Source organism: Salmo salar, chromosome ssa20 (assembly GCF_905237065.1).
Source record: "Salmo salar chromosome ssa20, Ssal_v3.1, whole genome shotgun sequence".
Taxonomy (NCBI): domain Eukaryota; kingdom Metazoa; phylum Chordata; class Actinopteri; order Salmoniformes; family Salmonidae; genus Salmo; species Salmo salar.
In genome coordinates this window covers 72785429-72808435 of record NC_059461.1, presented here as the reverse complement: position 1 = coordinate 72808435, position 23007 = coordinate 72785429, and the positions used below count along the sequence as shown (strand labels likewise).

The 23007-nt window shown below is 44.0% G+C and overlaps 1 protein-coding gene across 1 annotated transcript; it reads left to right on the top strand.

The window, feature by feature from the left end:
* The first annotated feature begins 1614 nt into the window (after positions 1-1614).
* LOC106581286 (cis-aconitate decarboxylase) lies at positions 1615-8809 on the top strand. Its single transcript, XM_045703909.1, has 6 exons — positions 1615-1866; positions 3466-3523; positions 4243-4430; positions 5307-5399; positions 6377-6582; positions 7506-8809. Exons 1-6 carry the CDS (start codon positions 1849-1851, stop codon positions 8449-8451), a joined length of 1509 nt encoding a protein of 502 aa, XP_045559865.1. The 5' UTR covers positions 1615-1848; the 3' UTR covers positions 8452-8809.
* The last annotated feature ends 14198 nt before the right edge of the window (positions 8810-23007 follow it).

Here is a 23007-nt window from a genome sequence, read left to right as displayed (position 1 = left end):
GTAATACAGAACTCTGCAGGCTATCTTTGTAGTAGATTGCAACACCGCCCCCTTTGGCAGTTCTATCTTGGCGGAAAATGTTATAGTTGGCAATGGAGATTTCAGGGTTTTTGGTGGTTTTCCTAAGCCAGGATTCAGACACGACTAAGACATCCGGGTTGTCAGAGTGTGCTAAAGCAGTGAGTAAAACAAACTTAGGGAGTAGGCTTCTAATGTTAACATGCATGAAACCAAGGCTTTTACAGTTACAGAAGTCAATAAATGAGAGCACCTGGGGAGTGGGAGTGGAGCTAGGCACTGCAGGACCTGGATTAACCTCCACATCACCAGAGGAACAGAGGAGAAGTAGGATAAGGGTACGGCTAAAGGCTATACGAACTGGCCGTCTAGCACGTTCGGAACAGAGAGTAAATTGAGCACTAGCCAGGAGTAGTCACCCGGGATTGCGGTTAGGTAGTTGCGAAGATCCAGATGAAAATGTTCAGAGTTTGCGATAGGAATCCGGGGATATGGGGAGAAAAAAATAAAATAATAATACGTAGGTCTGTTATGCTCTGGTTTGAGTCACGTTGTTCGAACTGGCGAGAGCGTTCCGAACTGAAGGTTAGCTGATGACCGCTAGCAATGGTTTGCTGACTGATAGCTGGTAGGTAGTTAGCTGGCTAGCTTCAGTTGACGGATTCCAGATCCGAAGTAAATAGAAATACTTTAGGAAAAAAAAACAAATCCACGCCACATTGGGTGAGGCGGGTTGCAGGAGAGTATTTAGAAGATGAGGTTTAGGAAAATATTTTTAAAAGATATGCGAAGAAAAGATGTAAAAAGATATATACAAGGAACACGACAGGACAAAGACATCTGACTGCTACGCCATCTTGGATAACAGTCAAATCACAGTGTAAAAGCAGGTGGACTGGTTCTACTCTTTTTGACCATTTTGTGGTGAAAAACTGGCTGGGTGGAGCATAACACGTCAAACCTGTTATCCATAGATAAACAGGCTAGACATGTTTAAACAATTCACTTTTTTTTTACTTGCATTCAATTGCCCCTCCCTGTTGTACACAACTTTCCATCCCACTGTCAATAGGGAATTTATGGCTGATTTAAGGTGAAATCGTCAACCCTGTTACTTTTTTTGACACTTAATAGGCACTTACTATAGTATTTTTTTTATTTCACCTCTTGAAATGGGAAAACTTGTTTTTATTAGGTTCAACATGTGCTCTTTATGACATAATTATTTTGCCCCACCAAGTTACACATCTCATAAGGCACTGAAATGGTGGAATGACCCCCCTGCCCCTCTCTGTCCTGTGTCAGGGATCTTTGTCTCTCTGGAGTATAACATCACACCTTACCTAAGAAGGAAATGCCTTCCTCCTGATGCTGATGATGATGGTGAGGGAAAATCCCAGCATGTTATTGTAGTAGAGGTTCTTGTTTGTAGAATTTCCTGCCTCTCTCTGTTCCCCTGTATGCCCCTCCCACCCTTATCTGTCCCCCCCTGCCCCCCTCCCTGCCCTTCCCTGACCTTCTCTGTCGCCCCCCCGCCCCTCCGTCCCACTCCCTCCCTCTCCCTGCCCAGTATCGGGGATCTTTGTCCCTCTGGAGTATAAAAGACTGACAGACTTCACCTGAGAGACAACCTGCCTCCTTTCCTCCATATACTCTTCCTCCAGCCATTCATCTACCCCTCAATCTCACCAACAGATCTACGAGGAACAGAAAGAAGAATTGAGAGAAGGAGGACAAACAGAGAGAAGAGCCTAAAACGACAAAACAGAGGACAGACAGTCAAACAACGAGAGAAGAATTTAACCACAGAGAGAGTGACGACAGACAGGCATGCTCTTCAAAGTACAGGTAAGCACCAGTCACTATGGTCACTCACCATGCATATAACCTATAAGAGAATTATATGAAATTATTGATATTTATAGTATGGGTCTCTCTCTATCCCATTCCCTGTCAGTGTGTCTGGTTAGAGACCTAGAAGGGATGTTGTTGACTGTTGGTGATGTAATATGAGCTGTAATATGAGCTATATGTACACCATGCATTAACTCATTCATCATACATTGATATATGTGGGATTCTCTCTATTCCACTGACCGTCAGTGTGTGGGGTTAGAAGCCGAGAGAGAATAAAGTTGTATGTATGTCTGTCTGTGATTTGTATGGTGAATACTTCAAGACTCAAGCTTTATCATCAGGTGTTTTTAAAAATAATTTGATGTAGTCATGGGGTATTCTGTTTTAATGACTCATGCCACACCTGGCTACACACAGCTCACCAATCGAACGCTGTTTGGGTCAGTACTCGTCTCTTTATCTGAAGTGTCAAATAACACACAGGTCATTTTTTTAAAACTTCTTTGGGATAGATGGGACATTAACGTCCCACCTGGACAACAGCCGGTGAAATTGCAGTGAAATACAGCTTAACTTGTTGTTAATCCAGCCAAGGTGTCAGATTTCAAAAAGGCTTTACGGCGAAAGCAAACCAAGCAATTATCTGAGGACAGCGTCCAGCACACAAATGCATAACAATCATTTTCAACCAGGGAGTTGAGACACGAAAGTCAGAAATAGCGATATAATATATGCCTTACCTTTGAAGATCTTCTTCTGTTGGCACTCCAAAATGTCCCAGTTACATTACAAATGGTCCTTTTGTTTGATAAAGTCCTTTTTTATATCCATAAAAACTCAGTTTAGCTGGCGAGCTTCAGTCAATAATCCACTCGGTTTCCCTCTTTCAAAATGCGTACAAAATTAATCCCAAACGTTACCAATAAATTTAACCAAACAAGTCAATCAACGTTTATAATCAATCCTTAGGTACCCTAATACGCAAATAAGCAATCAAATTTAAGACGGAGAATCGTTATTGTCTTTACCGGAGATAAACAAAAAGAACGCGCTGTCTCGGCCATGCGCTTGGAAACTACAGCCAGAATGGGAGCCACTTAGAAAAACTTCAACTTCTCCCTAATTTTTCTAAAAACCAGCCTGAAACTCTTTCTGAAGACTGTTGGCATCTAGTGGAAGCCCTAGGAACTGCAATCGGGGACGATTTCGCCCTATTATAAAAGTGCCAGCCATTGAAATCAGTGGTAGGATGAAATTCATTTTTTTTGGGATGGTTTGTCCTCAGGGTTTTGCCTGCCATTTCAGTTCTGCTAAGTTCACAGACATTATTTTAACAGTTTCAGAAACTTTAGAGTGTTTTCTATCGAAATCTACCAATTATATGCATATCCGAGCTTCTTGGCCTGAGTAGCAGGCAGTTTACTTTGGGCACGCTTTTCATCCGCCCCCTATCCCAAAGAAGTGTTAAACTGAAAACAACAAACTGAAAGTTTTGTGTTTTTGCTGTTTTATGTTCATTCTTTCTCTCTATCCGTCTGTCAGGACTGTATTACTGACATACTGCTGTCTGTCTGTTTGTGTGTTTGTCAGAGATCCTTCAGACCCATGTCTGCTACACTGAGAGGACTCCACCAGTCTGCCCTGGACAGTAAGCTCTGCTCAGCACTCTACTCTGTACTGGGTACTCTCTGCTGTCTCCATCCTGTGTTAGGATTTTCCTTTATCACAATATCAAAACACACACACACACACACACACACACACACACACACACACACACACACACACACACACACACACACACACACACACACACACACACACACACACACACACACACACACACACACACACACACACACACACACACACAGAAACGCGTTAGCTAAGGGTTTCTTTCTGGCTTGGATATGAGAATGCTTATGTTTGACAGTAGTAAATATTGGTCTGTTCTGTTCTATTCATACAGGATGTGTTGGTCAGGTCTATACTGTACATAGACCTAGGCTACATAGACCTACATTGACATAGGCTGTCTGTGTTGGTTCTCTAACTCTCCTCTGTTTCTCCGTCTCAGTTCAGACGTGAATAAACTGAGCTTAGAACATACTGGGGAGGTTTTAAACATTCCTTGTCTCCTCCTGTCCTCGTCTCCCTTTTTCTCCCCTCTCCTCGTCCTCTTCAACACCTCTCCCCCTTTCCCTCCCTCCTCCTCCTCTCCCCCTTTCTTCCTGCCCCTTTCCACCTCTCCTCCCTCACCCCTCACCCCCCTCCGCCTCCTCCTCTCCTCCCCCTCCTTCTCTCCTCATCATCCTCCTCATCACTCTTCATTTCCTCCCATCCCCCTGCTCTCCTCCTTCCTTCCAGTAATACAGTGTCCAGACTCAGAGGACAGTGTGACGGACAGTTTTGGACAGTTCATCCAGGGTGTCCAGCCCCACCACCTGACCCACACCCTGCTCCACCGTAGCAAGAGGATGGTTCTGGACTCCATCGGAGTGGGACTACTGGGCAGCACCACACACGTCTTCCAGCTGGCCCTACAACACTGTCAGGTGAGATAATAGAATGGATACTTTACATTTTACAGTTTTTTTTACATTTTAGTCATTTTAGCAGACGCTCTTATCCAGAGCGACTTACAGTAGTGAATGCATACATTCTTTTTTTGCACTTTATTGTCCATTGGTTACAACAGAAACTTGTCTTCTGCCTTTCCCAACACCCCTAGATATACACACGTTGAGAGGCACAGGGTCAGCCGCACAGAGCGCCCCTGGATGCAGAGCAATTGTGGGGGGTTAAGTGCTTTGCTCAAGGGCCCAACGGCAGGCGATGGTGTATGGGCTCAGAGACGAGCAGCTTCTCAGCTGCTAGTTCAGTTCCATTCCCGGACTTGAACCAGCATCTTTCAGCTTCCTTTTCTCCTCGTCTCCTTCCCTTCACCCTTCACCCTACCCCTAACTGATGTGAAAGCAGATAGCTTGTAGTAATGTCAATCTACCAAGTTGGCACATCAGTGCAGATGAAGGAGAGGACACCACGTGATGAGGCAAGGGCTTTTCCCTTACTGACAGCTCTATGAGTCCAGCCCAGTGTTGTAACAGTGCGTAAGAGGCAGCCTGCAGACAACACACAGTCACTGGAGCTAGGGTTAAGGTTAGACAGAGACAGTTGACAGACTACATAACTGTTAGAGGCAGACACTCTGTCATCACTTAGTCAGGACAGGAATGAAGGAATGTACTCTGTAAAGATTGGTCACTCACAGTCCCCATGGTGATTAAGTTCATGTGTAGCTGTGTGGAAACACAGCGTGATATGGACACAGTGTTGTTAGGAAGAGGAGAAAAACAGGTTGTTTTAACAGTTATGTTGTCCATCTGTTCTTTCTCTCTACCTCTCCCTACTGTCTATCCTGTGTCCTGCAGCACATGTATGCTCCCAATGAGGTCAGTTCTGTTTACGGACGCGGAGGAACCAGACTCTCCCCAACCCTTGCTGCCTTCGTCAACGGAGTGGCCGTGAGTAGATACATCTACAGTAGTTCTGCATAGACATGAGTGTAGATATATGTAAGGTACAAGAGCATAGACACTGTAGCGGAGAGACAATAGATACGGTGGTAGGAACCAAAAATCTCAAATTTTGACTCATCAGACCAAAGTACAGATTTAAACCGGTCTAATGTCCATTGCTCGTGTACCACAGACACCTTCATGTCTTAAAGTAGTGATGGAATGTTGTTCCTGTTGCTTATTTGAGCTGTTCTTGCTATAATATGGACTTGGTCTTATACCACATCACCACCACCACCACCACAGTCATTCAGCCACACAACCTGGAAAAAGGAAACCCTCAACCTTCACCTTCTGTTTGTGGGTTAGAGTTAGACAGATAGACAGGTCTCAATATAAATGTGAAGCGATGATGGGCAGATAGAGGCCTAGGCATGCTGGACAATGTCTGCTACAGTTTTTACACTAGATCATTGCTGGCTAGGGTTAGTACATTATTGTTAACAGAGAGGGAGAGTCATAACAGAGAGATATATGTGGACACTATAGGGCTCGTACTACGACAGACAGACAGACAGACAGACAGACAGACAGACAGACAGACAGACAGACAGACAGACAGACAGACAGACAGACAGACAGACAGACAGACAGACAGACAGACAGACAGACAGACAGACAGGTCATAAAGTCAGAGTATCCAGCATGACATAAAAACATCCAGCAACTCACATATAATTGTCAGTATTTGTCACTATTTATTGTCTCATGTGGTAAACCAACTGTGTACACCCACCTTCCTTGGTTTTGTAATTTAAATAAAATTTGAATCATTAAAGCAATGAGTCTGATAATAACTGTGGTCTTTCCATTGTCTGTCTCCATTGTCTGTCTGTTGTCCAAGATAACTGTATCTGTTGTCTGTTGTGTCTGGGCTAACTGTGTCTATCGTGTGCCTGTTGCGTGTCGGTTGTCCTGTACAGACCCACTCCATGGACTTTGACGACACCTGGCACCCTGCTACTCACCCGTCGGGGGCGGTCCTTCCTGCCTTACTGGCGATCAGCGATATGCTGCCCAACAACAGAAAGCCTAGTGGGCGGGACTTCCTGTTGGCCTTCAATGTTGGGATAGAGGTCCAGGGACGCCTGATGAGGTTCTCCAACGAGGCTCAGAACATCCCCAAGAGGTGAGGACTGGACCATTACTCTGGCGCTCTCTATGGGGCTGTAAAATAAAGTATTCTCGATGCCTACAGGTCTGTTTGTGTGGTATTCTACCAGCCTGTCTCTGGGATAGGAGAGGCTCAGTGGCTAGTCTAATTCGTTTAGTTTAACAGGTGGATTCCGTCAGACATAGGTGTTTAAACACCATTACAGCCTTCTACTGTGTTTACACTGTGAGAATGTGGTGAAATGACTTATAATTTGTTAAATCCCTCAATACCGCTAAAACAGACTCTCAGCCTCTCCTCCCTACGCAGACCTAAACTGTATAGACCAGATGGCTGTCCTGTCCAGTAGTATTCCATTCTGCACTAGACAGACACCTGTCCTCACTTTAGACAAATGCAGGTTAGTGTTTTTGATCAGGAATCTTGTTCTGGAGGCAGCTCTGCAGAGTGGTCACTACTTGGCACAGGCACAAAGTCATACAATCAGATTTGAAACCTAACTGTAACCTTAACCACACTGCTATCCCTATTGCCTAACTCTAACCTTAAATTAAGACCAAAAGGCTAATATTTGTTTTCATGAATATAGCCGATTTTGATTTTGCAGCTGGCCTATCTAAGGGGAAAGCGCTCAGTTATGCCTCCAGGACAAGATCCACGACAATAAACGTCAACCTGCTAGACAGACACTTGTACTCACTGGCCCAGCAATCATTTAATAATGACTGAGACAGACACTTTACTCAAGATTACTCAATTAGGCTGCTACTAAAATAGACATGTGCCTCCAAAACATCTGATCTCTCTCTGTCTCTCCCTCCCTCCCTCCCTCCCTCCCTCCCTCCCTCCCTCCCTCCCTCCCTCCCTCCCTCCCTCCCTCCCTCCCTCCCTCCTCCCTCCCTCCACACCCCCCTCCTCACCCCTCCCCCTCCCTCCAGATTCCACCCCCCCACCGTCGTGGGTACTCTGGGTAGTGCTGCAGCCTGCGCCCGCCTCCTCTCTCTGGAACGCTCTCAGTGTAGCCACGCCCTGGCCATCGCTGCCAGCCTATCAGGAGCCCCCATGGCGAACGCGGCCACCCAGTCTAAACCCCTCCACATCGGAAACGCTTCGCGGCTGGGGCTGGAGGCGGCTCTGCTGTCCTCAATAGGACTGGAGGCCTCGCCCAGGGTCCTGGATGACACCGCCGGGGTCGCGGGGTTCAGCGCCTTCTACGAGGACTACGCCCCACAACCTTTGACCTCACCAGAGCAGGCTGGGTTGCGGTTCCTACTGGAGGACCAGGACATGGGGTTCAAGAGGTTCCCGGCCCACCTGGGGATGCACTGGGTGGCCGACGCTGCTGCCTCAGTGCACAAGCTACTGCTGGGGGAGCTGGGGTCACAGGGGATGGGGCAAGGGTCACAGGTTGTAGGTCAGGTCCAGGACATCTTGCTGAGGGTTCCCCACTCCAAGTACATTAACCGTCCATTCCCGGAGTCGGAGCACCAGGCCAGACACTCCTTCCAGTTCAATGCCTGCTCTGCCCTGCTGGACGGGGAGGTCACCGTGCTCTCATTCTCCCAGGAGGCACTACAGCGACCCGACCTGCTGGCCTTGCTGGGGCGTGTCCGCGTTGAGCATCCCCATGACAACCCGGCTAACTTCGACCGCATGTATGGTGAGGTGCAGGTGACGCTGGTGGGTGGGGATGTGCTGAAGGGACGCTGTGATACTTTTTATGGTCACTGGCGCAACCCGCTGACCAATGAAAGTCTAAGGAAGAAGTTCCGTAGCAACGCGGGTGCGGTCCTACCCAGGGAAAAGGTGGAGGGGCTGATTGAAGCTGTAGAGGGACTGGACAGACTGGAGGACTGCTCTCCTCTACTGGCACTGCTGCATTGAAACACACACACACATCACAGACGTGCACACATACCTACACACTCTCTCTCTCATGCGCACACACACACACAAAGATATATACCTCATCACAGCACTCTTTTCTGACTAGCTGATCTTTCTGCATTTTACATCAGGTGTTTATAGACATATACAGACCAAGAGCTTGCATCTTCAGGTGTGCATAACTTACGTTGGTCTTGGATGTTCTGTTTGCCAGTGGTGTAAATTACTTAGGTAAAAATACTTTAAAGTACTACTTAAGTAGTTTTTGGGGGTATCTGTACTTTACTATTTATATTTTTGACAACTTTTCATTTTATTTCACTACATTCACCACAAGTACTCATTACATTTTGAATGCTTAACAGGACAGGAACATGGTCCTATTCACACACTTATCAAGGGAGCATCCCTGCTTATCCCTACTGCCTCTGATCTGGAGGACTCACGAAACACAAATGCTTCATTTGTAAATGATGCGTTGGAGTGTGCCCCTGACTATCCATAAATAAAAAAAATACTACTTTTAGTAGTATATAAGTAATATTACTTTTTATACTTATGGTATATTTCAAATCAAATACTTTTACACTTTTACTCAAGTATCTATTTTACTGGGTGACTTTCACTTTCACTTGAGTCATTTTCTGTTAAGGTATCTTTACTTTTACTCAAGTATGGCAATTGGGTACTTTTTCCACCACTGCTGTTTACTATGGTGTCATGAAGGGACTTTGCTTGTAGCATTTTAACACTTTCTACTGTGAGACAAGTTATGATGAAGAATCTACTTCCAATGTGAGGGAAGTGACATTTAAGTGCATTGAATGATTTAAAGAATTAAAGCTAAATTAAGTTTAAATTAAGAATCTACCTTCAATGTGAGGGAGGTGGGAGAGATTATAGGTGATTAACTTTAACTGTACATTAAATTATCTAAACAATCAAAGCTAAATTATTATAAAGTACTGTACCTTTTACTGCATCCATTTATGTATTTACTGTGTTTACTTGACAATGTATCTCTACCGTTCTGTGTGGATTGGGAGAATGGAAACAATTAATTTGAAGGATGGCTGTGCTATAGATGTATATGTACATTAAATCAATATACTTCATTTTCTTATTCTGTATTTTGAGAGGAGTTAAACTGTCTTATATTATATCAATCGTGTATTATTCTTATTCTATACTTTAATCTTTAAATAAAAAGGTTGAAAACTCTGCATCTCACCTGTTTTCTCCTCTTTGTTAAACTCACTGTATCAAAACATGAACCATCAACTCAGTGTCACATATTTTCCTGGTTGTAGTTTCTAAGGAGAAATATACATGTTATTTGCTCATCCTTGATTTCAGATCCTAATGGTCAGTATATTATTGTGGTTGGGACACTGTATTCTAGTGAGAGCATAAACTGGCGCTCACTTCACTCACTTTAATGGGTGTGCATATCGGAATGTTTCCACATAGAAATCGATTCATTCTATTATGGTTTTCTTGGAAGCCTATTGGTTTTCATGGTTGTAAATGGAACTGTACGAATTGGAAACATGTTCAGGCTGGCATAGCTTAATTGATTACGTGGGTCGAATTTGATCAGAAGTGTATTGTGCCATATGACAACTTGTTGCTGTACTCATGAGCGGCATGGGTACACTCCAACCTGTCACTTCAAAAGCACTCAATTAATGGTCTCGGAGACTCAGCACTTGAACTTTACGTTTGTGGTATAGCTTGATATAAGCAGAATTCAATATAATTCCAATGCAAGAACCCCACAAAATTGTGTCCCCTCACTGATTTTAACTGCCCCCTTAGTCACTTATCCTCGAGCCGGGGCTGCAAGCCTATAAAATTTGATAGACAACAACACTAACACGAGCTGGGACAATAAACCAAAAATTACCTACATGGAATTGCCTCCTCTTACCTCATACCGAAGCAATTTTGCTTGGTAATTTCGATACTGTGACGGACATTTTTGTTTTTGTGCTTTTCTAATAAACAATTTCTGTGTTCTATTCATGTGCTTTTCTAATAATCGTTTTCTGTGTTCATGCAAGTGACTGATTGAACGAACCCTCACTATCAGTATCTCCAATTTGGCAGTACGCCCAGACCCATGTTTTGAGAACGAAAGAAATCTCAGTTTCAAGGTGTCAGCTTAGAGCAGGGGTGGGCAATTCCAGTCCTCGAGGGCCTGATTGGTTTCACAGTTTTGCCCCAGCCCCAGCTACCACACCTGACTCCAATAATCACCTAATCATAATCTTCAGTTTAGAATGCAATTTGATTAACCAGCTGTGTTTGCTAGGGATGGATAAAAAGTGTGACACCAATCATTACCCCGAGGACTGGAGTTGCCCACCCCTGGCTTAGAGAAAAGAATCCTCCTGAGGTATTGGGCGGTCACATGAATGAAGTAAATGTTAATGATGAATTAATTTTGAATGAATAAGCTAAATCAGGCAAATATAACTTGTCTGTGTATAAGGAAACTAATGGGACTGCCACGGGAGAGCTCCTGACAGACATTCACTATGGTGCATCAAGTTTGTTGGAATCTCTCCAGTTAACTAATAAAAAACAATGATTCATTTAAGATTGACTTTGAGTGTCCCTGTGTAAGAATTTCCACAACACTACACAATGTTCCTGTAGATGTTTTGGTTCTAAACCCATTATTTGGTCAACAGTAATGTGCATTACCCTGTTTCCTGTAATGAAAGTATCTGTCCTGTCTAGCTTCGACGCAATCAAGAGAGTTATGAGTCCAGCACAATGTAAAAACTGTAAAAACTCTTGGTTGCATCCCTGTTTTGCTGCTAGCTCTCACTCCCCCTTTAGCACACACAGTGAAGGGATAGAGGCATTCTGATGAGCGCAAGTATACTGACAGTTGACCATCATTTCAAAATGTAATTGCGGGAAAGACAGTTTTTAAAACTACTGCTAAAAAAAGGAGTCTTAGGTTTAAGTATAACAATTATTTATAGAGGAAATAACACCACTTTACAAACGGAGTATGTAATTGAGATTATGCACCAGTGGAACAGAGCAGAGCGTGCCATTTGCGGTGAAGACATCAAGTAGCCTATACAACTACCAATGGGACATTTTTGTAGGACATTACATTTACTGTTAGATCAATTGCATGGCTATCTCGCAACAATTTAATATTTAGAGTTAGCAATCTAGCTAATGTGTTTTGTGTTCCCACTTCCTCAAGTGGTAAATAATGTAGCATATAGTCTAGGTCAATATGCACAAAAAACATGCAGGCTAACTAATCTCTAAAGAGCATAAAAAATACCTGATTGTTCTGGATCCTATTTTGACATGTTACAAATCTAATATGTTAGATGAAATAGCTAAGATCTGTCTTACTTGGCTCTGGAAAAAGTCAGTCTAGAGCCCTCCTGCTTAACTACCTTTCTTTGAAGTATAGCCATTTGATACTTCACTGAATGAGGGCATTCTTTAGACTTTTTGGTTTTAGGCTAATGTTCTAATGTTATAGCATAATACCTCCAAAGGAGCTACTGATTGTGTAGAGTTGTTGCAGCCCTACTCTAACACACCAGATTCTACAAATCAACAGAACCTTGTGGATGCTGACTCCTGTGTTTGAGCAGTGCTGGATCAAAAGCCTGCACACCCAGTGATCTAGCTGTCCAGATAGAGTTGACCACATGTGTTTTACACAGTAACATTGCTGTTTATTTTACCTTATTTCCAAGATGGCGTAGCAGTGCAGACGTGGTTTGTCGTCCTCTTGTTTACTTTTTGTATTTTTCGTCTTTTTTGTATATATTTCAATTTAATTTCAATCTCTTTTCCATTTTTTTCTTCCGGTAACACTCCTCATCCAATGTGACATGGATCCGCAATTTTTTAGACCTTATAGCCAGAACCTCCATCAAAAGCTAGCCATCAGAAGCTAACCAGCTAATTAGCTATTAGCTATTTAGTCATTGTTAGCCGCTGCTAGCGGCCTTTACCTTCAGCACAGACACCAGCTGTTTTTTTTGGCCTGGATAATACTTGCCAGCCTGCCTGTATCGGACTGTTTTCTCCACTACAACGGCAGATTCCTGCCGTAAACCCTGGACCATTACTCCTGATCATCACAGCTAGCTAGCTCCCACCGAGTGACCCAGCCCCGAAGCTAGCCCTGAGCCAGGCCCACCTCCCGGCCTACTCTGTGATCACTCGGCTACTCAGCCGAGGCCTCCCGGACTCTACCCCTAACATGGATTGAATCCACTACTCCACCAGATCCTTGCCGTAAGCTCTGGACCTTTGCATCGGATCATCGCTGCTAGCTAGCTGCTACCGAGTGGCTATAGTGGCTAAACCCCTGCCCCGAAGCTAGCACCAGTTAGCCGCGAGTCAGGCGCATGTCCCAGGCTAGCAAACAAGATCACTTCAACTACAATACCTCTTTCGCCATCTGGCCCGGACCCTATGTTGACACGGTGCCCCGCCGTACCACCACGACTGGTCCACCGACATAACTCCATCCGCTGTGTCCTCAACCGGCCTTTGCTGGACGTCGGAGCAGACACTTCTACTTACTCTGGCCTGCTAACTTTAAACGCTGTGTTTCCCGCGTGCTAGTGTAGTAGCGACTACCCCGCGGCTTCCCTGTTCCATCTATTTCTGTTCACTGGACCCTATGATCACTTGGCTACATAGCTGATGCCTGCTGGACTGTTCATTAATCACAGTACTCCATTTTGTTTATTTTTTGATTATCTGTTGGCCCCTGCCTCGAACTCAGACCCTGTGTGTAGTTAACCGACCCTCTCTACCCATTCATCGCCAATTTATTTGTTGTTGTTGTCCTAGCTGATTAACTGTTGTTGTCTTACCTGCTGTTGTCTTAAGCTAGCTCTCCCAATCAACACCTGTGATTACTTTATGCCTCACTTTATGTCTCTCTCAAATGTCAATATGCCTTGTACACTGTTGTTTAGGATAGTTATCATTGTTTTAGTTTACTGTGGAGCCCCACTCAATATGCCTTAGATACCTCCTTTGTCCCACCTCCCACACATGCGGTGACCTCACCCAGCATAACTAGCCTGTCCAGAGATGCAACCTCTCTTATCATCACTCGGTGCCTGGGCTTACCTCCACTGTACCCACACCCCACCATACCCCTGTCTGTACATTATGCCCTGAATCTATTCTACCACACCCAGAAATCTGCTCCTTTAATTCTCTGTCCCCAACGCACTAGACGACCAGTTTTGATAGCCTTTAGCCGTACCCTCATCCTACTCCTCCTCTGTTCCTCGGGTGATGTGGAGGTTAACCCAGGCCCTGCGTTCCCTCAGGCACTCTCATTTGTTGACTTCTGTAACCGAAAAAGCCTTGGTTTCATGCATGTTAACATCAGAAGCCTCCTCCCTAAGTTTGTTTCACTCACTGCTTTAGCACACTCCGCCAACCCTGATGCCCTTGCCATATCTGAATCCTGGCTTAGGAAGGCCACCAAAAACTACATTTTCCATCAAGATAGAACTGCTAAAGGGGAGGAGTTGCAATCTACTCCAGAGATAGCCTGCAAAGTTCTGTCATACTTTCCAGGTCTATGCCCAAACAGTTAAAGCTTCTAATTTTAAAAATGAATCTCTCCAGAAATAAGTCTCTCACTGTTGCCGCCTGTTATAGACCTCCCTCAGCTTCCAGCTGTGCCCTGGACATCATATGTGAATTGATTTCCCCTCATCTATCTTCAGAGTTTGTTCTGTTAGGTGCCCTAAACATGGATATGCTTAACACCCCGGCAGTCCTACAATCTCAGCTAGATGCCCTCAATCTCACACAAATGATCAAGGAACCCACCAGGTACAACCATAAATCCGTTAACATGGGCACCCTCATAGATATTATCCTGACCAACTTGCCCTCCAAATACACCTCTGCTGTTTTCAATCAGGATCTCAGCGATCACTGCCTCATTGCCTACATCCGCTATTGGTCCGCGGTCAAACGACGACCCCCCATCACTGTCAAACGTTCCCTAAAACACTTCTGCGAGTAGGCCTTTCTAAATCGACCTGGCCCGGGTATCCTGGCAAGATATTGACCTCATCCCGTCAATCGAGGATGCCTGGTCGTTCTTTAAAAGTAATTTCCTCACCATCTTGAATAAGCATGCCCCTTTCAAAAAATGTAGAACTAAGAACAGATATAGCCCTTGGTTCACTCCAGACCTGACTGCCCTTGACCAGCACAAAAACATCCTGTGGCGGACTGCACTAGCATCAAATAGTCGCGATATGCAACTTTTCAGGGAAGTCAGGAACCAATACACGCAGTCAGTCAGGAAAGCAAAGGCTAGCTTTTTCAAACAGAAATTTTCATCCTGTAGCTCTAACTCCAAAAAGTTTTGGGACACTAAAGTCCATGGAGAATAAGAGCACCTCCTCCCAGCTGCCCACTGCACTGAAGCTAGGTAACACTGTCACCACCGATAAATCCACGATAATCGAGAATTTCAATAAGCAATTCTCTACGGCCGGCCAGGCTTTCCTCCTGGCTACCCCAACCCCGGCCAACAGCTCCGTACCCCCGCAGCTACTTGCCCAAGCCTCTCCAGCTTCTCCTTCACCCAAATCCAGATAGCAGATGTTCTGAAAGAGCTGCAAATCCTGGACCTGTACAAATCAGCTGGGCTAGACAATCTGGACCCTCTCTTTCTAAAATTATCCGCCGCCATTGTTGCAACCTCTATTACCAGTCTGTTCAACCTCTCTTTCGTATCGTCCGAGATCCCTAAAGATTGGAAAGCTGCCGCGTTCATCCCCCTCTTCAAAGGGGGTGACACTCTAGACCCAAACTGTTATAGACCTATATCCATCCTGCCCTGCCTTTCTAAAGTCTTCAAAAGCCAAGCTAATAAACAGATCACTGACCATTTCGAATCCCACCGTACATTCTCCGCTGTGCAATCCGGTTCTCGAGCTTGTCATGAGTGCACCTCAGCCACGCTCAAGGTACTAAATGATATCATAACCGCCATCGATAAAAGACAGTACTGTGCAGCCGTCTTCATCGACCTGGCCAAGGCTTTCGACTCTGTCAATCACCGTATTCTTATCGTCAGACTCAACAGCCTTGGTTTCTCAAATGACTGCTTTGCCTGGTTCACCAACTACTTCTCAGACAGAGTTCAGTGTGTCAAATCGGAGGGCCTGTTGTCCGGACCTCTGGCAGTCTCTATGGGGGTGCCACAGGGTTCAATTCTCGGGCCTACTCTTTTCTCTGTATATATCAACGATATCGCTCTTGCTGCGGGTGATTCCCTAATCCACCTCTACGCAGACGACACCATTCTGTATACCTCTGGCCCTTCTTTGGACACTGTGTTAACTAACCTCCAAACAAGCTTCAATGCCATACAACACTCCTTCCATGGCCTCCAACTGCTCTTAAACGCTAGTAAAACCAAATGCATGCTTTTCAACCATTCGCTGCCTGCACCTGCCCACCCAACTAGCATCACTTCTCTGGACGATTCTGACTTAGAATATGTGGACAACTACAAATACCTAGGTGTCTGGCTAGACTGTAAACTCTCCTTCCAGAATCATGTTAAACATCTCCAATCCAAAATTAAATCTAGAATCGGCTTCCTATTTCGCAACAAAGCCTCCTTCACTCACGTCGCCAAACATACCCTCGTAAAAGTGACTATCCTACCGATCCTCGACTTCGGCGATGTCATTTACAAAATAGCTTCCAATACTCTACTCAGCAAACTGGATGCAGTCTATCACAGTGCCATCCGTTTGGTCACCAAAGCCCCTTATACCACCCACCACTGCGACCTGTATGCTTTAGTCGGCTGGCCCTCGCTACATATTCGTTGCCAGACCCACTGTCTCCAGGTCATCTATAAGTCATTGCTAGGTAAAGCTCCGCCTTATCTCAGCTCACTGGTCACGATAACAACACCCACCCGTAGCACGCCCTCCAGCAGGTATATCTCACTGGTCATCCCCAAAGACAACATCTACTTTGGCCGCCTTTCCTTCCAGTTCTCTGTTGCCAATGACTGGAATGAATTGCAAAAATCACTGAAGCTGGAGTCTTATATTTCCCTCCAGACACTCGAATGCTATGTCCTTGGGGAAGGGTCGGGAGGCCGCCAGACTACCACTTTAACATCTGCCGATGACTTGGTACTTTTGAGCGGCTCTGTGAAAGGTATGGGAAAAAAACATTGCAATTCTGGAAAACAATGGCCAACTAATGGGTTTGAGAGTTCAACCCAAAAAATGCCACAGTGTCTTCATTGAAAAATACGGTAATAGCACAGGCAAGTGCTCGTTCAAGGTTAATGGTTGTTCAGCCTGGAAACTGAACGGAGAGGACTTGCACTTGATCGTGCCTGAAGAATCCTAAAAATATCTTGGAATGCAAGTGAACCCGTGGGCTGGCATTGTTAAGCTGGAACTGATCGGGCTACTTTGTGATTGCATATGGAAGATGAAGATGTTGAACTCCTTCGCTGTCCCGAGGCTCATCTACAAGGCTGACCATGGCAAACTAAAGGGGGTCGACCTGACCAAAATAGATGTGTAGAGGAGCGTTGAATTAACACATCCACGCCAGACATCAAATACAATGAGAATACACAAGGAGCTCTCTTCATTGGCCTGAGAACAAAGGAAGAGTGGGCCACTCATAGCAAGCTCCCAGCAGGAGTCATCCATCCCTCTTCTGCTCATCTCACACTTCTAGTTGATGATATTACTCCAGTGCTAGCCTCTCTACACTGGCTTCCTGTTAAGGCTAGGGCTGATTTCAAGGTTTTACTGCTAACCTACAAAGCCTTACATGGACTTGCTCCTGCCTATCTCTCCGATTTGGTGCTGCCGTACATACCTACACATAGGCTACAGTCACAAGACGCATGCCTCACAGTAGTCCCTAGAATTTCTAAGCAAACAGCTGGAGGCAGGGCTTTCTCCTATAGAGCTTAGTTATTATGGAATTGTCTGCCTATCCATGTGAGAAATGCAGCCTCGGTCTCGACCTTATGTTTTTACTGAAGACTCAGCTCCTCAGTAGGTTCTATGATTGAGTGTAGTCTGGCCCAGGTGTGCGAAGGTGAACAGCAAGTCACAATGACGAACTGCCCTTGCTGCCTCTGCCTAGCCGGCTCCCCTCTCTCCACTGGGATTCTCTGCCTCTGACCCTACTACAGGGCTGAGTAACTGGCTTATTATTTCTCTTCCATGCCGTCCCTAGGAGGGGTGCATCACGTTGTGCCAGGCCTTTTTGAGCTATACTTGAGTGGGTTGAGTCACTGATGTGATCTTCCTGTCCGGTCTTGTGTCCCCTCGGGCTCATGCATGGAGGAGATCTTCGTGGGCTGTACTCAGCCATGTCTCAGGATAGAAAGCTGGTGGTCTGTTGATATCCCTCTAGTGATGTGGGGGCTGTGCTTTGGCAAAGTGGGTGGGGTTATATCCTGCCTGGTTGGCCCGGGGTATCATCGGACGGGGCCACAGTGTCCTAGATGGTATAGTAGATGGTATAGAATACAATACAGTTGAAGTCCGAAGTTTACATACACCTTAGCCAAATACATTTAAACTCCGTTTTTCACAATTCCTGACATTTAATCCTAGTAAGAATTAACTGTCTTAGGTCAGTTAGGATCACCACTTTATTTTAAGAATGTGAAATGTCAGAATAATAGTAGAGAGACTGATATATTTCGGCTTTTATTTCTTTCATCACATTCCCAGTGGGTCAAAAGTTTAGATACACTCAATTAGTATTTGGTAGCATCGCCTTTAAATTATTTAACTTGGGTCAAACATTTCGGGTAGCATTCCACAAGCTTCCCACAATAAGTTGGGTGGATTTTGGCCCATTCCTCCGGACAGAGCTGGTGTAACTGAGTCAGGTTTGTAGGCCTCTTTGCTTGCACACGCTTCTTCAGTTCTGCCCACAAATTTTCTGTAGGATTGAGGTCAGAGCTTTGTGATGGCCACTCCATTACCTTGGCTTGTTGTCCTTAAGCCATTTTGCCACAACTTTGGAAGTATGCTTGGGGTCATTGTCCATTTGGAAGACACATTTGCAAGCAAGCTTTAATTTCCTGACTGATGTCATGAGATATTGCTTCAATATATCCACATAATTTTCCATCCTCATGATGCCATCTATTTTGTGAAGTGCACCAGTCCCTCCTGCAGCAAAGCACCCCCACAACATGATGCTGCCACCCCCGTGATTCACGGTTGGGATGGTGTTCTTCGGCTTGCAAGCGACCCCCTTTTTCCTCCAAACATAACGACGGTCATGATGACCAAAGAGTTATATTTTGGTTTCATCAGACCAGAGGACATTTCTCCAAAACGTATGATCTTTCTCCCCATGTGCAGTTGCAAACCGTAGTCTGGCTTGTTTATGGCGGTTTTGGAGCAGTGGCTTCTTCCTTGCTGAGCGGCCTTTCAGGTTATGTTGATATAGGACTCGTTTTACTGTGGATATAGATACTTTTGTACCTGTTTTCTCCAACATCTTCACAAGGTCCTTTGCTGTTGTTCTGGGATTGATTTGCACTTTTCGCACCAAAGTACGTTCATCTCTAGGAGACAGAACGTGTCTCCTTCCTGAGCAGTATGATGGCTGCGTGGTCCCATGGTGTTTATACTTGCATGCTATTGTTTATAAAGATGAACGTTGTACCTTTAGGTGTTTGGAAATTGCTCCCAAGGATGAACCAGACTTGTGGAGGTCTACAATTTTATTTCTGAGGTCTTGATTGATTTCTTTTGATTTTCCCATGATGTCAAGCAAAGAGGGACTGAGTTTGAAGGTAGGCCTTGAAATACATCCACAGGTACACCTCCAATTGACTCAAATGATGTCAATTAGCCTATCAGAATCTTCTAAAGCATGACATATTTTTCAGGAATTTTCCAAGCTGTTTAAAGGCACAGTCAACTTAGTGTATTTAAACTTCTGACCCACTGGAATTGTGATACAGTGAATTATAAGTGAAATAATCTGTCTGTAAACAATTGTTGGAAAAATGACTTGTGTCATGTACAAAGTAGATGTCCTAACCGACTTGCCAAAACTATAGTTTGTTTACAAGAAATGTGTGGAGTGGTTGAAATACGAGTTTTAATGACTCCAACCTAAGTATATATAAACTTCCGACTTCAACTGTATCTTTACTGTTTATTTGATCCATCCAGGTTAGCCATAGTGGTTCAGACCATTCTAATGGCATCCTGGCATCAGAAATATGTCAACTTAAATCTATATTTTAATATAACACAAAGTCATAAAGTTACAAATTGATTGTGCGTGTGTGTGCCTCCCTAGCTGCAGGAGAAGCATGCTGAGGTGAGAGGGGTTTGGGGGTGTTGTTGGAGAGTGAGGACACAGACCAAACTCACCTGGAGAGACTGGAGCATGGAATAACAAACTACCTGCACATAGTCACCAACCTGGACATCACAGTAAGACGCACACACACCTACGCACATACCGACAGAGACACACACACATGCACACTCACTCTCTCACTTTCATTCATGCCATCTCTCTCTCTCTCTTCTCTCTCCCTTCTTATCAATGCTGAACTGGATGAGGAATCTAGGGTGACCAGAAGACTCCACTAGCACTCCCTGGTGGAGATCTCTTTACTACACGGCAGTGTTTTGCTGCCACCTGGATTTATTGATGGAGTTACAGAGCCCTCTTCTGGTGATATACAGCATGACATGGTGTGGTACCTGTTGAGGAGAAGGTGGGATCTGAGTAGGCTACAACTGGCTTCTATAGAGCTCGCCAGCTTGTAGTCCTAAAAACTTGAAATGAGTTTCCTCTGGTTGGTTCAGCCATTCCTATAGGGGAAATGAATGTTGAAAGAATGGGGTTAACACAGGTTTAGGAGATCTTATATTTTTTGTTCTGTAAGATAATATCAATTAACACTGCCTTTATGAATTATGATGTCTTTATGTGCTTGCTTTGCTTACATGAATGCTTCATAATTCACAAAAAGTGACATTAGCTAGAAGAAAATGCATACAATCTCCTCAACCTGTGTTTACCAAAATCCTTATTTTCAGCATTAATAAAAAAAAACATTAATTTCCCCATAGGCTTTGGCCAGCGAGCCATGGCGGAGTTAGATCCACCAAAATACGCCATTAATTGCTCTCTATTAGAAGCAGGCACTATCAGTGAGACAAGTCCAAAGAGACTGGACCTATGCTCTTAATTAGATGAGACAATTCTAAAGACTGTTGGCCCCACTTTAAAGTGCCTCTGTGCTACATAATTTTCTCAAATGGGAATATCAACAGAGTAAAGGCAGCCTAATATGCATGGTTTTTCACAGCCATGATAGGAGGGAAAGAAACATCCATGGTGGAAATATGGTTGGTTAAAATCAATTACTGCACTGGTTGGAAGAATGGAAGGGAATATTCATCAAAGCCATACTTTTGAAGAATGGCTGGTTTGGAAAAAGTTGAGCCAAAAGACTGAATTAAAAGGTCAAGCGAGGGAGAAAGAGTGTGTGTGTTGTATTCTACATGATTGATGTTCAAGTGTCGAAAAAACATGTTTGGCTGTGTCATATTTTATATTGAAATATGATTTGCTTATTATTTCAGTATTTTCAATATGCATGAGATAGCCTGTTACATGGAATGTTATAACAAATTGAAATCATTAAATGCATTCCATTAAAGGTGTAGGCTATGTAAATAATTCAATATATAGACGTTATGTAGCCTACCCATGGTTTCTATTTATAGACTACATCCGTATAAGATAAAATCTAATGAAAGAGTGTGGACTTTTGGTATTAGTGCTGGACTCAGTGATTTATTTAGCAGCTTTTAGGTTGCGATTCCACGGTAGATGGAAGGATTAGCCAACAGCAACATAATTACTGTAGGCTAATTTATTCCAACGATACAATGTCACTTGTTGAGTGTAAACAGGTGTCAATTTTCGTTTCGATGCAAAGTTTCCAGTATAAGGAAGTAAGACACGGAGATTGTTACAATGTAATATTTTAAACCAAAATGCCTTGACAAGTTGGAGAGAGTTGATTGGACAAACGGGCTGGCTCATATGAGCAGATGACAAACTTGAAAATACTGGCATCACATGATAAATCTAGTCAACGGATTGAGCTCCGTGAAATCAGCGCCAATATGCGACATCAACGTGTCCCAAATAGCTTCAAAATAAAGGTCCTCCATTTACTTGAACACAATGGCTTGTTTGACATTGCCAACTGACTGATCTACAAATCACCTTGCATCATAAATAACTACTTTGTAGATCAGTCAGTCAGCATTTACCCACGATGCATGGTGATTTGACTCTCTTGAACAAGGCCAGCATCACACAAGCTAGCACCATAAGGCCAATTTTCTAATAAAAAGCCCTTGAAAAAAGGTTACTTGACTGTTAAAGAATGTTTTTCTGATTTAACAATTCAAAAAAACATCTAGTTTAAAGTTAGTTAAGCACACATTTACTGAAAACACAAAGATCATAGTGCCTGGTGACTAGGTTTCTTCCTAGGTTCCTGCTCCTATGGTTTTCCTAGCCGCTGTGCTTCTGCATCTTCATTGCTTGCTCTTTGGGGGTTTAGGCTCGGTATCTGTAAAGCACTTTGTGACAACTGCTGACGTAAAAAGGGCTTTATGAAATACATTTGATCGATTGATCAACAGATGTTTGATTCTATGCCATTTATTTTAAACTATAGACGTCGTCAGCGTAAAAAGGGGGCATTTCAGAATCATCAGACCCTCTACTACTAAGATCCAGTTTCATACCATGAAGATTTACCATAAGTGTCTATTTTTCAGCAGAAAGCTACTGTGACCGCTGACCAAAAAAATATACCCCAATAACACAAGGCCTTATTTACAGCTCTCTAAAAAATACCCCAATAACACAAGGCCTTATTTACAGCTCTCTAAAAAATACCCCAATAACACAAGGCCTTATTTACAGCTCTCTAAAAAATACCCCAATGACACAAGGCCTTATTTACAGCTCTCTAAAAAATACCCCAATGACACAAGGCCTTATTTACAGCTCTCTAAAAAATACCCCAATAACACAAGGCCTTATTACAGCTCTCTAAAAAATACCCCAATAACACAAGGCCTTATTTACAGCTCTCTAAAAAATACCCCAATAACACAAGGCCTTATTTACAGCTCTCTAAGAAATACCCCAATGACACACATTTTCATGGTATGACACAGGATCCCATTAGTAGAGGGTCTGAGCATTCCAAACTTTTATCATTTCAAAAGTACAATACCAAGCAGATGTACAGGGCTGACAACTTCTGTAGTTTAAATGGTACAGTAGAAATGTGATGTGTAGAGCTATAATGAAAAAACTATTTAGAGGATGCAACAGTTCAACACATCAGGAGTCAGTTGGCAGTTGGCTTTTCATAGCTATGTATTCAGAGGTCAAGACAGCAACTTTTATTTTGAAAATGTGCTGTATGACCTAGATGTCGCT

Bases quoted from the DNA above. Each gene is read 5' to 3' on its own strand.
- LOC106581286 (XM_045703909.1), top strand. The intron at 5,400-6,376 runs GTGAGTAGATAC...TGTCCTGTACAG, and splicing joins CCTTCGTCAACGGAGTGGCC to ACCCACTCCATGGACTTTGA. The intron at 6,583-7,505 runs GTGAGGACTGGA...CCCTCCCTCCAG, and splicing joins GCTCAGAACATCCCCAAGAG to ATTCCACCCCCCCACCGTCG.